The 18,421-nt window shown below is 33.2% G+C and overlaps 1 protein-coding gene and 1 pseudogene across 1 annotated transcript; both read right to left on the reverse strand.

Moving 5' to 3' along the window:
- Nucleotides 1–10,196: 10,196 nt before the first annotated feature.
- Nucleotides 10,197–11,084, reverse strand: LOC100806214 (linoleate 9S-lipoxygenase-4-like). The gene has a single exon (XM_006599180.4). It carries the CDS (start codon nucleotides 10,791–10,793, stop codon nucleotides 10,278–10,280), a length of 516 nt encoding a protein of 171 aa, XP_006599243.1. The 5' UTR covers nucleotides 10,794–11,084; the 3' UTR covers nucleotides 10,197–10,277.
- Nucleotides 11,085–13,581: 2,497 nt separating this feature from the next.
- On the reverse strand, nucleotides 13,582–17,778 carry LOC100805140 (probable mannitol dehydrogenase; annotated as a pseudogene).
- Nucleotides 17,779–18,421: the final 643 nt, after the last annotated feature.

The following is an 18,421-nucleotide window of genomic DNA, read 5'->3' on the forward strand; positions in this document are numbered from 1 at the left end:
TACGTAATCATCCCTTTTTTAACTTACGGAATGTTACGGAACCTCACTTAATTATGCAACGATGCTTCCATTTGATTTCCGGTGTGTCACGGAAACTTACGGATTCTGCATCAATATTTTTTTGGTTTTTCGGCATGTCCTGGAATTTCACAAATCGCCTAATGATGGGTGCCAAGCACCTCACGAGGACCAAAGAATGGTCGCATGTCATCAAGCAAAGGTCCCCGGACGAAATTAGGGTATGACAGTAATTAAAAAAACATATAGGATATTTAAAAAATCCAAAAAATAACATCAGTTTTTATAAAAACAGATGTTGGTGAGAAGAAAACAGTATCGGTTTGGTGAGAAGAAAACAACATCAACATTGGTTTTTAAAAACTAATGTTAACGTTGATACTATTAACGTCGATAGTTTCAACGTTGGTTAATAATTGATGTTGAAAGTCTACAATAATCGATGTAAAAAACCTATTTTATAGTAGTGATGACCGAAGGGAGGAGTGTCATCGTCGTTGCAACGATGAGAAAGAAAAAGGTGGTGAAGAGTGGTTAGAAATCACAGTTGATGCAATCCTACCCCCCAAGGGCATTGGATAGAAGACTCCAAGAAGATTGGGTCAGTGATGCAAGAGAAGACCCTAGGGTTCTCATGAGCCTTAGGGTAGATTTCAGGCTCGTGGGCTAAGTATGAGCCCACTTATCTTTGTAAATATTAGATTAAGGTTTCATTATTTTTGGGTCTTGTATTTAGGACTCCATAATGTAGGTAGAGTACCTTAGAAATGTAGGATTTTTCAGCCCTTGTATTCCTAGACTAGTTTTTGTATTGTGGGTAATTTTGTAATTTCACATGCATTAAGTGAATATTTGATGTGTGTTGGGAAATAAATTTAATTGAATTGGGAGAAGCTCAATCCTAATGACGTCAATTTAATTGGACGAAAGGATAAAATTAATGCATTTTAAAAATCTTGAGGACCAAATTTAATCTTTTAAAAACATGGGGGATCAAATTGAATCTTTTAAAATGGTTTAGGGATCAAATTGATAATTAAGCCTAAATATTAAGTTAATAAATGAATAAGAAAAATACAAAATTAAAAAAGTGGAAAGATCAAATTTGTGAATAAAAAAGAAATTGGGAGATCGAATTTAAAAAAAAAGATGATTGAAAGTGCAATTAAATCTACATTTTATTGTTAAGAAATACTAATAAGATATAATTAATTTTTAAATTTGGAAAAGTATGTTAATAGTTAAAAAAAACAAACTTTGGTAATTAATTCATGTTCATCACAGATTTGTTTATTAATTTTTTTATAATAAATTATAAATATTATTTTAAACTAACTATAAATTTTATTTTGACATGAGAAGAAGAAAAGGTCAAATAATAATTTAAGTATCATTATTCACAACAAGTAGCATTTCTATGAAGTAGAGTTGATTAAAACGTAAGCGTTTAAAATGAATGATTTGAAGGTTTTTGACATAAGTATTAGGTGAAGGCTATGATTTATTAAGACTAGGAAATGTGGTGAGTAGCTACCTTTTCCTAGTTATTTAAAATATAATTACGACGTATTGTCACACTATTTAAATTTTTTTTTCTTTTAGCAACTCATTCATTATGAATTCATCAAGAAGTGCTGTTTGTTTTTTTTTTTTTCGGAAAAATAAAAATATCTAATTAAAATTACTATTGAAGGTTTCATATATTAATAGTTAGACATTGATTTTACCTCTATAGCATTTGTCTAATGAAATTAATCTATTAGTGTAAATATTAGATATTTATAGTATTTTACAATATACTATATTAATAAGCAATTTCATTTATATATCTAAAAAAATTTTGGTATAATGCATCCAGCAGTTTTTGTTCTGGGTTGACTATTAAAAGCTCAGATTCTTTCAACATAAACACCAAACAAGTGGTCCATAATACATAAATCCAAATAACACAACTTGAGAAATAAAATTAGAATAAATAATTATTTTTGTCTTTAAATACGTAAAGTATCGATAAATTTATCTTTAAATGTGTCATAAAGATTTTTTTCCATTAAAATGAATAAATTTATCATATTTTTTCACTTTCAAAAACTAAAATTAGAATTTTCATATTCGAAACATTTAAACACACAAATAATTATTTAACCAACATACTGTATCAAATAATGGAATAAGAAATGTGCAAAACATAATCGTACAAGAATACTTGTAACGGAACCAACAAAGACGTACGTTCAGAGCGTGCATACGCGAGAATTACACAACTGGGAGAACTAACGTTGAGTGAAAGAAGTGAAAAGATGGAAGATACACGTTTGCTCATTTTCATATCTCTAAGATAGATCGTCATATTTCTTGTGGGTGCTCATTCTCCCTTTCAAAGTTGAAAGATTAATCATGATAAAAAAAAGTTGAAAAGATTAATGTGTTGAATCAAATTGAACTGTGCGAAAGTTCTAGCTACTCCATAAATTGGAGCTGAACAACTCTATTGATGATTTATAAGAGTTTTATTAACCAATATCCTTATAAAACGATTGAAAAATTCAAAATAGATTTTGTTATATTAAAATTCATGTTGGAAAAGCATTAATTGAAAATCACAGTAGTTATGGATTAATAATGAAAAATTTTCATTTTTTATTATTTAATCAGTTCTCTAAAAACACTAATTTCATATTGGATAACCTTATTCAATATACGATTAGATACTATGACCTTAACAAGGACTAACTTCTTTTAATAAATTTGATTCCAAAGGGTTCCTTAAATAACCCATAATTTTTTTTATGAAATTTGACCGATGAATCTATGCATGCATAAAGAATAAGATGAAATGGGACCAAAACCAAATCCAAAGCGCCCAAGTTTAGTTGCTATAACAGATCATAGATACAATAATATTTGTATAGAATTAACAAGACAACAAGTTTAATGGGGTGTTTGAGCTCCATTCCACGACTGCAAATATTGATTTCATGGATGGTTTTCCTTGTCAGATACAACACAGCACATTAGTTGTAGCTTTCATTCCCACGTAGTACCACGTGTTTGCTCTGAATTTTTCAATTGTATGAAAGGCGTGCTTTGACGTATTTTCTTTCCCCATTTAATTACTGCCTGGCACGTTAGCATGCCGGCAAACGAATCACTCAAGGACTCTATTCAAATCTCATCATCCTCTCTCTCTCAAACTTTTATTTTTTCCCATCAAAATCTTGATTTTATTTTATTGTGAAAGCTAATCTTTTAAAGAATTTATATCTTGTCTACATTAAACTCCAAACTATAATAGGATAATGTTTTTATTCTACGCTATTTTATTTGTGTCATGTCTATTCAGCATTAACTATTACATTTAATTGTTTTGATTTGTCATTTCTGTTTTGTTTTTTCTCATTATATATTTTTAATAATAGAATAAAATAGGGTATCTGCTTTGGGGAATAAAATATAGGGTATCTAGTTTCGGGAATAAAATATTATATTTTATTTTTCACACATTGTTTCCCTAACGATTTTTTAACTTGTTAATTATTTTTTCTTCTACAATTTAGCTTATTAATTTTTCAAAATATCATTTAAAACTGGAGAGTGAGAATTTGATTTTGGGCCTTCAGCTTATATGAACTAGACTGATTGCTTACAAAATTCACACAATTGTTAAAACATGGTATAAGAGTATTATGAAATGCCAAATGTAAATAAAATAATAATAATTTTGTGTACATACACAGTGTATGTGTGTAGAAATAGAGAGCTCAGTTGCTTTTCGCCATCTTTCAATATCTAATCTAGCATAATTTCAGCCAATTACAAAATTCATTAGTATCATTTGTTAAAGTAGAGTTAGGTTTAGTAGTGTATATGAAAAATACGAAAACCTTTCTGAGCATACAGTGTGCTATGGGCTAGGTTATCATGTAATAATTTAGCCACAAAAGTATTCTAAGAAGAGGATATAGAAGTAATAGGGGAACTACAAAGCGATAAAGCGTGTGATGAAAGAATTGGCAAAGCCCTCTATCTTTGTTAATTATCATTTTGTCCGGATCTTAAAAAGGGAAAGGAGAGAACAAAGTTCTTGCATTGTTTATGATATGGTCCCATTCGGGAACAAGAGCGTGATATTGGATTTTCTAACTACCATACCTAACCCTTATTTCACAGTTGAAGATTTCATGCCCTATTGTACTCCATGGCAGACCATGTGGGTTTGTGGTCTGTGGTCCCTCACCTCGTGCTTCCTGGTCTTATTCATCATCTCTCTCTTGTTCCTTGTCATCCACACGTAGGCAGGGGGTGAGGAGAGACAAAAATATTAAAAATAAATAAATTATAATGAAACTCTAAGTTAACCTTAAAATTATAAGCATTATTTATAATTTTTCTTAGACACAAAATTGTTAAAGTGAATTACATTTTACAAAATAAGAATTAAAAAAATAAATATAAAATAACTAAGAATTAGACTGGTATTTCACTCTAAATATGTGACCTTTAATAATATTTTTTTGTTTAACACTTGTTAAAAATATTTGATAACATTAAAAAAATATCATTAAATTATGAATAAATGTTACTAATATGTTTTTGTAATATTTTATCACATATTGTGTATAGTTCATGCTGCTAAAGTCTTGTGACATTCTTTTGTTTCAGCAACGTGAGTTATATCAAGCATATAATAAAATATTACAAAAAAAATATTAGTAACATTTATTCATAATTTAATGATACTTTTTTAATATTGTTAAAGGTTTTTAGTAACATTTTTATTAAGTGTTAGAAAAAAATATTAGTAAAAGCTGCATATGTAGTAGTGTGTATAATCATTGATAAAAAAAATAAAAGACTAGTATTAATTTATAATTTGTTTGGGTCATCATGTTATTAATATAAAATATTCATTAACATTTATCAATTATTAATCCAATGTCAAAGAATCTATCAAACCAACTACAATAGTATATCTTCTCTTAACTACTTTTCCATTAACAATTCTTAAAATTGAGATCTTAAGAGATTCAAGTCAAGTATTGACATGTTGATATCTATATTTTCTTTGTTTTTTACGTACCTTTTAAATGTTTTTTATTTATAATGTTTGAATTTGAAATTTTATTTAAAGAATCTAAGTTTAATTCCCTTCACATTAATGATATGTTGATCTTATTGTTTTCTTTTCTATCATTTTTTTTACAATGTCATTCAACACATGTTGGTACATTCTTGATTAGATTTTATTTATCTTCTGACCAAATTTCAGATTAATCAAGTCTCATTTCCCCTAATAAACCAGAAGGTTAAAATAAAAAACAACACATTGATACATGTTTATTTTCTTTTCTACCATTCAAACATACCATTAATGTATAAAAAAATTATTCATGTACACACCCAACATAATTTAAAGTCAGATTATATAATGTTTAGATACAATAAGTGTTGGAATAAAAGAGAAAGAAGTCTAGATACAATAAGTGTTACTCTCTCAATTTCAGATTATATAATGTTTTAGAGAAACAAATTTATTCCAAAATATGTTGTTTAACAAAATTAATGTCATATTAAATATTTTTTAAAGATTATTCTTAATCATCCTTAATGAGAATAGTGTATAGAAAAAATAAATGAGTCATTAATTAAAAAAACTAAAGATGTATTAGAAAATTATTTAATATTTTTTAAAAAATTCAATAAATTAATTATATTCTTTAATGCATGTGTTAAAATCTTAAACCTCTCGTAATCTGACACAGGGAGCATAATATAACAAGAAGAGGGGGTATAATGAAACAAGAAGAGAGTATCATAGAACGAAATTAAAAAAGTGTTAACTTATACGGAGTGCATATATATTCATTATTACTAGAATAACTTTGTTCTTTAGTTGTTGATTTTTTTTCATGAGTAGAACCTACTAATGCCTATGGGCTACGGTTGATGGTTGATGCTTTCTCAGGCACATGCAGATGCAGAGGTATACCAAACAAAGCCAATAAATGCCACTTTTGTCTGCACTCTTTTGGTGGGGGGTACACGCGTCGTGGTCAAACTGAGAGTAATAAATTATATAGAGTAACAGCAACTATACTACCTCTTTTCTGTTCCGTAATGTTGGTCTTTGGATTGCCCAAATTTTAATTTGTGACCAGTTTATGTCCACCCCAATGAAAGAAAAACTTCAGAGGGAAAAAGAAAAAGAATTTTGGTATGGTATAAGGTGATGGAAGCTTTCTTTAGTCACATTGTTCTGTTGTTCACGTGATGGCAGTGATCTTCAACACACACACATGGTAGCTTATCTTTCAGGACAAAATGCAATCTTTCTTGTTTTATCAATTTCTCATTTGCCTATCAGAAATAAAACCAGAGTTCAATTTCCATGCAAAAAACTGGCACCCACGTATTGTTACGTGGATTTAAATATATATTTTATTATTATAATTTAATATTTTTTTATTTTTCATCTTTGTAATTTTTTTAATTCTTATAAATTATATTTATTTTATTTTTAATCCTTTAAAATAACACTTTGCATCATGAAAAAACATTATCTAAAACATCATAAGAATGAAAATAAAATAAACCTAATTTGTAAGAACTAAAAATTAAAAAAAAAATTACAAAGACTAATAACTAAAATACATTAAATTGTAAGGCTTAAAAAATATTTAAACCTATTATGTTTTACAAATTGTAGCCTTTGTAAATTTTGAGAGACATTTACATCGTGTAATTTGATTTTAAGATTCATTCTTATAAATTGAAAGATATATGTATGAAAATAGAAACTAGCTATATGCGAAGAGAGCATAGAATTAATTAATAACATGCACATGTACAATTTTGAAACACTTTCAACCGCAAGAGGCGTATTTCTTTTTTGTTTTTACTTTTTCAGAACAGACAGAAGCACGTTGTTCCAAGTGTACTATCATGTAAACCTAACTGACTACAGAAAATATTTGATCTCATAAATACAAGAGTTTGATACTAACTGCTATTTAATTATAAATTATTATTTAAATTATTTTAAAATAATTATTTTAGAAATTAAAAAAATCATTATACATAATAAGTTATAATTAAATAATAATTAAATAAATGTGTTTATATTATTACAACATAACTTTTTTTCTCCAAATTCAATTTCATCACACTCAACCTTAAAAAATTAGTTCAAAATGTAGGATTTATTTTTTATTAGCATAATTATTTTGAATATATCTCCGGTGACTCATGGCGAAACCGTATATTTTAAACATAAAATTTATTAAATTGAACATCTATAAATGATTCAATAACGGATGACCTAATAAATATAACAACGATAATTCTATTACCATTGTAGAATTAAATATAAATCTAACTTAATTTCAAAATTTAATTTAAAAGATAAATTTGATTCTTATATATATATATATATATATATAAATTAAATTTTCCTAATTTACACACATTTAGTATGTACGTTAACAAGTTATAACTCGAAAATATACTGAAATACACACATGTAGCTTGCTATATATATATATATATATATGACATATTATATGAAAATAATTTTTATGTAAGAACCAGAATGATTAATTTTTAAAATTAGATTAAAATTAATTGTTTAAATTAAAAATATTTTAATCTCAAATTTAAACTTCATTTAATTATAAAATATCTAAAAAATTGAAAAACAGAAAATTTGTATCCAACTCATACCCCTTAATAGATTAAATTTGTATATTCTATTAAATATGTGAGTAATGTATATTTGGCATCATTTAAAAAAAATGTATATATAGCATCCTATCCTAAGTAAGATTAGCCTAGCGAGTATGTGATGTGCCTTGAAAAATATTCTAGGAGAATCATATGATCCAAAACTTATTCCTAGCTAAGTCACACTGCACAACGAGTAAAAAATTAAGATGCATGCCTAACAAAAAAATTGTAGTTCGACCTTTGCTTTTAATAACGAGAAGACCTAGCTAGATTGAATGGTCCACCGGTTCACACAAAAGTTAAGATATTTTTTTATAGTTTTAATGTGTTATACTTAATTTAATACTAACAGGACGAGAGTTAAATAGAACTAAACTTTATCATGTAATAATTAAAAAATTAACAAATAATATTATTTTTCTTAAATTTAATTTTAATTATTTATATAATTCTCTTCATGTTATTATTAACTCTCCACTACTAAAAAAAAGGCTTTCTACATCGCTCCATTAACATCGGTTATTACAAAAACCGATGTTAACGAAAGCGCGGTGGCATTTTTGTAATTAAATGGAGTTACTTAACATCAATTTTAGCAAAACCGATGTTAACTACTTCATGTTAACATTAGTTATTTAAAAAACCGATGTTAACATGATGTTAAGATGAATATGGTAACATTGATTTTGGCAAAATCGATGTTAACTTCATAGAGTTAACATCAATTTTGAGAAAACTGATGTTAAGGAGTTTTTTAAAAAACCGATGTAACCTATTTGATGTTAACATCGGTTTTGCCAAAACCGATGTTAACTATATTCAGTTAACATCGGTTATCCTTAAAAAACCGATGTTGTTATGTTTATAAGTTAAAACGTTGACATTTCACAACCCGCGTGCTCAAAAACCTTACACTCACTCTTCTCTTTCTCCTCCTGCTTGAAATTGCTCTTCTCTTTCTCCTCCCGCCTGAAATCTGCCGGAAACCGCTCCCTCGACACTCACATTGTCCCACATTGTTTTCAATACTGCCGGAAACCCCTCGCTCGAACCCACGGAACCCCCTACACTGCTCTTGGAACTGTGGCTCGAAGAAAACCCTATACACTCCTCCGCTAGGTACTAGGGAGCTGAAACACTCGTGGGTGCTCAAAGCTCAAAACTTTCTCCGCGAGGTACGTAGGTCTACTTCGTGTATGCTAAGTTTGAGTAGGTGTTCATGTTTTATTGATGATAATAATAATAATACATCTTCAGTTGCAGTATTGCTGATTGAGGTACGAGGAAAGCTTCAAGTTTCGTGCCATTTTGTTAGATCTCACTGCCATTATCACTGTTTGGGTTCGAGGTAAGCTTGGTCTCTTTTTCATTTGTAGTTTAGTTTGGAAACATGTTGAAGTTTGTCTCTGTTAAGAGGATTATATTTTCGAGTTATAACTTGTTAACTTTTTCAGGTATCCCATTTCTTCAATTTTTGAATCTTTGATACTAGTTTACGTGTGTGAACTGCAATGCATTGATTGCTGGTGTTGCTGCAATGTTTGAATGTTTTGATGTAATTGCTAGGATAGCAATAACTTCAGTAAGGCTACCTACTTTGCTGCTTTTGTTCCTGTGGTCAATTGCTTGAGTCTTTTGGTCAATTGTGTATATTAGAGTTGTAGTCAATTGATGAATACTAAAGAAATACAGAGAAAATGCTTAACTCTTTCTCATCATGCTGACTAACTAGTTTGTAGGTTCAATATCCTTTAGAAGTCCAACTATTTGTTGCATGTAGAGATACGTATTTTAAGTGGAAACATTTACATTCAAATAGAATTCAATTCTTAAAAACAAAAATAGAAGCATGTTCACCTAAAGTATAGCTTTTAGAAAGACGTCTAAAATGTTGTGTGACACACTGCTGCTCTCTCTCTGTCTTTCTGTCTCTCTTTGCCATCTTTTGTCCTCACCATTATTTGATACACTGTTGCCCTCTATATGGCGTAAAGTCGATAGCTGATACATAGAGACACGCACACACACACACACAAAGACACACACACACACACAAATGAATGCATTGGGTAAAAAGTTAGGGTAGCACCTGTTGTAAAAAAAGATGGTAGATTCTTGCCTTAGAGGGTTGAGCATATGTGAGGATGATCTTATAAGCCTTAGTAAGGAGAGTAGATCAAATGGAGGATAGCCTAGTCACTAGAGGCAGAGGGAGAGTAAGAAAAACCATAAGCAAAAGAATTAAAAAAAACATTTAGAGATACAATGGAACATTATAGCATTGTCTGATTCATGTAGTGAACTCCACCTAGTGGGAAAAGGCTTGGTTGTTGTTGTTGTTTTATCAGTCACTGAATAGAGTTGGTTTTACTAAGTAGGGTCCTTCACTTATCCCAAAATAAGATATATGGCAAGTAAAGTACATTCAGTCACTCTAAATACATAACTTAAACATACACAACTGATGAAGGAATCGAATTCCTTCTATTTCACATTTATTTAAAACCAGGGACAATACTTCAGGAACCATAGAACCCTTAGATAGAGATACTGTTGGGAATTCCTCTGAAAGTCAATCCCTCCTCACTAGAAGGATAGAGCAAAGTGTAAGGCATTTTAGTCGGCCCATAGCGGTTTCTCAATGTCTCATCATTGTTCTTCTCTATAAGCTTCTTTTCAATCTCTTCAAGATTCTTTCCAAACCTCTTAAAGGCCTCTAATGGCCCGGCATCAGAAGTCCAGTAGTCACCACCATCTCTCTGCCCAAGGTAGAACTCATCAGATGTGTGCCTTGATAAAATTTCTATAACTGTAAGGTCAATGAGGGTCTCTTTCTTGCCAGTAATAGTCTTCAAAAACTCCTTCTCAGGGTTCTTAGCCAACACATCATATTCAGGAGACCCTTTCGCAGGCATGAATCTCCTGCTAATAGTTGGCCTATTCAGGAATAAACCTCCATATGGATACTGTCCAAAGTTAATAGTAGCATGAAGAGCTGAAGCAATCCATATGAGGGTAGCGGAAGCTTCAACCAACTCTTCACGAGTTTGCATCTTTTGCCACCATGGCTTATCCTTCAAATCCCCATGACCCACCTCTACAAGTTCTTTCCACCAAGCTTGGAGTTCGGGGTCTTTTTGAAGTTCCTCAGCTGACTTGTAGTAGAATGAGACATATTCTTCCACCCAAGACTTGATAGCATCCCATATCTCTAGCCCATCAGAAGCATAAGGATAGTCCTCGATCAAAAGTCGAACTCCATGGGGAGCAGATGGATCCTTAACAGCAACTCCTCTGAATTAAAAGCACCCAAATAACATTGATTAGCACAAGAGTTATATCAAGCCTGAAACCTTTTTTCTTCTTATGTCATTGATGACTTTTTATATGATGCATTCATGTGTTCCCCCATTGTATGCACTTTTTGATTTCTTTTCTTTTTTTTTAATTTACTGTCAAATGCAAAACTAGAGCTGAATCGGAACAAGAAACTATTTCCAACACAAAAGGCTAGAGCTGAATCCAAACAAATAGAAACAATCATGGCTAGAAATAAAAAAAATTAAAATAGAATTAGATTGATGAAAAATTTGGGACTCTTATTCGTTCGTTGGCGAGACTGAGAATAAGGTGACAAAGTTAATTTCTGGCTTATCAGACCAGGCTGAGCTTTGAAATAGGCTAGGTCAGGCCTTAAGAATTGGTCCATAACAAGCCTTGGTCCATAACAGGTAAAAACCTTGATTTATTTTAATAACTAAATTGATAAAATTTACATTTTATAAAAACTAATTAAAAGTGTAACTTTATAAAATTTGGCAAACAAGCCAAAGACTAGAGAAGGTAGGTATATAAGTGACTTACATACTAGGAAAAGATAATAAATTAATAAGTAATTATTGAGTCATTAAATTAACCCAACTAATATTCTTATTAACCTAATTTTTATTTTGCTCAACTTCTTCTAATTAACCTAAAACTTGAATAAATAATGGACCTAAAATTTTCTCAATATTTGTGTTATTTATGTTGAATTTAAACTTGTTTAACTCCTTATTATTTAGAACCACAAATGTTGATAACTAATTATTGTTTAATAAACTATTGTACCCAAAGATATATCACTGTCATTTTCTTTATTAAGTAAATGGTAGCAATGCAGAGGAAGGATCCGTTGAGGGAGAATGAGATGATTGATCATTCAAATCAATGGTAGAAGATAGAAACCCCATCCCATGTGAGAATGGAAATTAGGAATAGTGGGTGCATCATTCTATTTGCACCCTCCCACTCCTTTCCCTCTACTAGACATGCTTTTATTTTCTTACTTGTTGTCCACTCTAGCATAATCAATTAGAGAGAGAGAGAGAGAGAGAGAGAGAGAGAGAGAGAGAGAAGTCTAGATATCCATCATCAAGGTAGTAGCAGTAGTAGTAGGAACACCCAAACGACAGAGTAGTGAATGAAATTGGGGAGAGGAGAGGACAAAGGGCTTGTCCTTTACAGACAGTACTTACTCCCTCGCCCCCACCAACCAACACTCTCCATGCTCATTTCATTATTCTATATAAGTAACCAAACCCTACTATACTATACTCTCCATTCTCTATACCAATGTTGATGTTAACCTCCTGCCCCTAGGATGTGATGCAAAAAAAGGAGAGAAGAGATGGTGGGAGTGTCATAAGAGAAGATTGTGAGGGAAGATGGTAGGTAGGTAATTTTACCAATGCTGGGGGATGAGATTTGGGGGTGAGACTAGAAACCCCCAACTAATTAAACTAGAGTCACTTTGGCTCAATTCTATATTTAATCTAAGTCACGTATGTATGACAGGCCACTTTTACTAGTAACAACACCTATTTTATTAAACTAATTAAGACACAATTTATTATCCTTTTAGTTATTCTAAGTACTAATATAATCTCCAATTTTATTTTATGCTCTTGCTAAATGCACCTCCCTGTTTGCTAAGTTAGCCCCCTTGTACCTTTTTTAATCCTATTTCTACACCCCCACGATTGTGTCTTCTTCTTCTTCCCTTCAAACTTCCAATATAAGGTAGAAAAGACCTCACAATTCAAAGAATACTCACACTCGTAGAGGTTTCTATATTTATCTAATGCCAAAAACATGAATGAGGCCTCAAAGCTACAAATTAACCTACAATGTGTTGTAAAAAGGAAAATCTTCCTTGTAATTATTGCTTGCAAGATTTTTTATTCTTAATACATTAATCTGGTCATTGTTTTGATGATCCAAATGATCGACAAAGAATTTATTTGAAAAAAATATTATTTGGGTAGAATATAGCACGCTAACCACAAATTCCTTCAAAGATAATTTCGATTATCATGATGCTAAAGGAAGACAACATTCAAATGCCGACCCAATTTTTTAACTCATCAAATAGTTATGGTTGGAATCGCAATTTCCATAACCACTTAATGAATAATGATACCGATAAAAAAATTACAATATTGGTGCAGCGGTAAAGTTGTGCCTTGGTGACTTGTTGGTCATGGGTTCGAATCCGGAAACAGCCTCTTTGCATATGCAAGGGTAAGGCTGCGTACAACATCCCTCCCCCATACCTTCGCATAGCGAAGAGCCTCTGAGCAATGGGGTACGAAGTTTTTTATTGTTGTGAATACGAGGGATGTATCAATGCCCGATTACATGCAAGAGAAAAGTTATTATTCAAGACACAACCTAACAAAAATATATAATGCAAATCAACATCGCTAATTCCTTGACAAGTGGCAGGGTTGAAAGTTATCACATTTCCTCTTTGTTAACTAGTGGACAACGGTTCATTCTCTGAAATTTAAGAGCTTGGTTTCAGACTTTCAGTGTGTTTCCAATGTCAATAACAAATCGATATTTAACATCTTCTTTAAGGAGTCGTTCCATTGCTGTGTTGACATAGTCCATAGGAATGACTTCAATGTCAGGTTTGACATTGTGTTTCGCTGCAAAATCAATCATTTCTTGTGTCTCCTTTAACCCTCCAATCAGACTGCCAGCAACTATCTTTCTCCTTGCCAATTATGTTAAATAGTACCTAAGTTAATTGGCATCAATCTACTTAAGTTTTGCACTAAACTATTCTTATATATGAATCATCACATATGCTTTCATGTGCTCTGCATCCTATAAAGGGAAATATTTTTCACATGCTTACCAGCAAGTAAAGGAAAGACTGGTAGTTCTAGAGGCCTCTCTGGTGCATCCACCATTACAATCTTTCCATGAGACTTGAGCAAACCAATGAGAGGTAAGAGAGGATGAACCGCAGAAACTGTGTCAATAATACCATCCAAAGCACCCATTGTACCCTACGAAATTATCAACATTAGTTAATTGAGAGAAATGTGTGTATTTTGATATTTTCACAATATTCCAAATGCATGGCATTGGCATATATATAGTTGCCTGCATCTGATCTTGGTCACGGTTTAGTAGAAAGGAATCAGCTCCAAGATGTTGTATTGCTTCATCCTTTTTACTAGGTGATGTACTTATTACTATGACCTTAGCTCCAAAAGCTTTGGCAAACTTGACAGCCATGTGACCTAGTCCACTGAGACCAACCACACCAACATGTAGGTCAGGCTTGTCAAGTCCATAATATCTGAGAGGGCTATACACAGTGATGCCAGCACAAATAAGAGGTGCAGTAGCATCAAGTGCTAAGCTATCAGGAATGCGAATCACAAAATGCTCATCTGCAACCATTGAGTTAGAGTAGCCTCCGTATGTGATGGTGCCATCTCTATATTTGGCACCATATGTGAGCGTATATTGAGGACAATAATTCTCAAGATTGTCATCATAGTTCTGGTAGGTGCGACAGGAATCAACCAAGCATCCCACACCAACCTTGTCTCCAACTTTGAACTTTTCTACTTTGCTTCCCACCTCTGTCACTACACCAGCTACCTCGTGCCTGCACCATTTCTCACACTAATTAGAATCAAATTGAATTTAGGTTTCTATATGTCAAACTATAATTCCTCGTGCCTAGCTGCATGTTATGCATGCTCAAAAATTCATCATATACTTCAAATGGAAACAAGTTGCATGGAATGAGCACAACTAAACAATTCCCAAGCATCCTATAGTTGCTATCAAACTAAATAAACTACAACTATATTGATCCTCAAAGTACAAGCTCTTTAACAGGTCACAAGATTAACAACTTTATGGATGTGTTGTATTTAAGCTGCTTGAACATCTCACAATAACATAAAACATATCCAAGAAGTAAAGCTTATTCCATGTTTTCCCATATCTAAAAAGCTTTAGGATATCTAATTTATATTTTAGGATATGTAAGTTATTTGTTTGTTTTTCCCTTTTATTGCCTTAGTACCATCCTTTTGCATTATCTCATTGTTTTTTTGTTTTTTCATTCTGTATCAGATTTGACAGTGACTGGAAAAAGATTGAAGCATTTGTTGTATCAAAGACAGTCATCCAGGTAATTTCAAATGCAAGTTGTGACTGGATATTTACATTAGCTGTTGTTTTTGGGTTGTTATCCATAAATGTTGTGGATTGAATTAGGCATGTTATAGTTTTTGAAGTGTGTTTGATTATGTTACATTAAGGATTTTGGCACTTTCCAAATAAAGAATTGGTTATTGGACATGAAATGCCAAAAAAAAAAAGAAGATTTCAGGACATGAAGTGCTTCCATTTGTCAATTCACCTATTTTGGTGTCCCTAGGTGGCTATTTTTGTCCCTCTCCTTGTCAACTACAATTTCCACTCTCAGAATAGCTCTTTTTGGAGCTTTATTATTGTAACATCCTGGAAATTTCTACCCGGAATTTTTGAAGACGATGTATTTTGAATGATTATATATATAAGTATTATTCAGTGTCTATGCCTATATGTTCTTGGTAGAAGTAGGAATAGTGGGGGCAAGATATGCGGGTTAGACTAATTAAGGAAGAGAAATCCATAACTGGGAGGTTATGGGTTAATTCTTAATTAATTAGTTTAAAAATCATCATTTTGCGTGCAACTTAAAATTTAACGAAACCAACCTCTGAACCACGCTCGGGGTTTTATTCTGAGCGTTTTGATATATATATTGATTACTTTCGAAAACTGGCCCCGACGGACGCAGAGAAACGCAAGAAACTGGAATCAGAGAAACGGCATGCAAACCGAGGCAGGATTTTAGCGTTTCAAAGGTCAGATTTTTCTCACTTTTGTGGCTGAGTGTGGGTCATAGTAAAAAGGGAAAGTGGGCCCTTTTGGCTCCACTCAAATAGGGACATGTGGTAGAGCTTGAATAAAATAATAGAAAAGAAGAGAAAACCCTTTCTTTTAAAACCAAAAAGCAACTCTCTCTCTCTTCACTCAGCCCCACAAAATTTCAGACAGCTCTCTCTCTCTCTCACGCAGCCTTCTTCTTCTTTTCTCCCATCCACCATTGTTGCCCAACAAAGCTTCAACCTTTGGCCATCATTTCTGCCCCAAATCGTGAAAGGAGAGCATTTTTGGAGTCGTGAAGTGCGTGGCTACGAGTGGGACTTTGAAAATTCAGGTTTGGGTGGACTTCTTTCTCTCTTAAATTTCGTGGGTATGGGGTTTTGGGGAGATATGATGGGTAATCTTGCTAGGGTTCTGCTGTGTGATGATTATTTGTGAAGACATTTGTTGAAAGCTTGTTGAAATTGCCATGTTTGGATGAGTTAAACATACCCATTCTGTTTTAGGGTTTTTGTGATGATGTTTGTGATGTTTATATGCTGAAATTGCTGATGGAAATCTGTTAGAGACGAAGGGTAGAACTAACCTAAGGTTAGAAAGTGAGAATGTGATGTTATGAGTGGAAAAAGAGTGAGACTTTGAGAGTTGGAAGGCTAAGTCTGAATTCTGTGGTAAATGGAGGTTAAAGTGAGTTAATCTTAGCTTGAAATGTCATTTAGGACATGTGAGAAAGGTTAGGCTGAGCTAGAGAGAAAAACAAATGACCAAAGTGAACCAAGAGCCATTTCTAGGGCAAAATTGGGTGTTGAAGAGTCAAATTTTGATTTGGTGGAATTTTAGGTGTAAATCCAGTTTGGGCATGTTTAGATTGACGTTATGGACTGGTGTGAGGTGAGAGTTTGCCTCAAATTTACCTCATTCTAAATTTCACCTTTCAAACCTAGAAAAGCCATTGAATGGAGGGGTGTTGGACACCTAGATTCTGTGTTGTTGTGCTTTAAAGCTTGAATTTGGTTTAGACATGATTGATACATGATTTGGGACTTGTAGGAATTGATTTGGGCAAGATTGGATGAGAGGAAGTGTGATTTTCGAAATATGCACTTATGCAGAATTTTTGCTGTGAAATTGTGCAGCAGAATTTTGCACAAGTGCAGAAAAATGCTTGTGGGTGGTTGGCTGTGGAAAGTCTAGTGCACAATGAGTTCTGGATGTTTGCTAGTAGATCCCAACGGTCAAAATGTAGGCTTATGCACTATAGACTTCCAGTAAAATTTTGGAGTCGATCCAACGGTTAACGAATTGGATCGAAGGAATTGTTACTGTGGTCTTTAAGTGAGAAAAGCTGTGATTTTGGTTGATGTGTGGAGCAGAGTTTTCTGCCTTTGCTCTGTTTTGCTTGGCTGTGATAGCTTGTGCTGTTTGAATGTTGTATTGCTTGGATGTTGTGGAAGCTTGAGAGGATTGATGGGGACCCGGTGTTGAGAGAAACGAGGATATGGGCTACGTGAGCTCAGTTGGAGGTGGGCAACAGGGGATGGTGGGTTTATGCGCGCATTGTGGATGTGGAAAGCTTGTTGTGCACCATCGCCCGACCGCCACCTAGTACCACATGTGATGGGTACCCCATAATCCTACAAGCTTGAGATGAGGAAGTGTTGAAGGGTGAAACTTCCTGCTTTTATTGTTGACCACAGAGTGGTACCTGGAGATATGTCGCGGGGGTCAGGAGACCTTGGGGACGTCAGGTGGGGTGCTATTGCCCAAAACCAAGCTTGACCAATCCCGACCCAACCCGGGCATAGTCGGTCAGTGAGAACCTGTGATGTACCTAAGCAGGCGAGCTCCTGGCAGTCAACAGATAAAAGGAACAAAGACCACAAAGCAAGGAGGCTTGTGGTGGCTGGCCAGCTGTGAAACTTGGTTGATATGTGAGATATGGTCTCTGGTAATCGATTACCAAGGTGGGTAATCGATTACAAGGCTTAAAAATGAAGACAGGAGACTAGGATGGTCTCTGGTAATTGATTACCACGGGGTGTAATCGATTACCAGGCTTGAAAATGAGGTCAGGAAGCTAAGAAAGCCTCTGGTAATCGATTACCAAGGGGTGTAATCGATTACCAGGCTTAGAAAGGGGACTGGAACATTGTGGAGGTCTCTGGTAATCGATTACCAGCCTGTGTAATCGATTACACAGAGGAATGGGTCACTGGTAATCGATTACCAGGCATGTGTAATCGATTACACAGTGCATTATTGCATATTTCATGTCCTGAGGCTGTGTAATTCAAGTTTAGCCTCTGGTAATCGATTACCAAGGCTGTGTAATCGATTACCAGAGATGGAAAGCCTTAAAATACCCCTTTTACTTGCATGTAGTGGTTATGAGACAAATGGTGTGCAGTGCAGTTAGATTCTTGTGAAAGAGTCTACCCCTTTCTTTTCCTTCTTG

Source organism: Glycine max, chromosome 16, assembly GCF_000004515.6.
Source record: "Glycine max cultivar Williams 82 chromosome 16, Glycine_max_v4.0, whole genome shotgun sequence".
Classification (NCBI taxonomy): domain Eukaryota; kingdom Viridiplantae; phylum Streptophyta; class Magnoliopsida; order Fabales; family Fabaceae; genus Glycine; species Glycine max.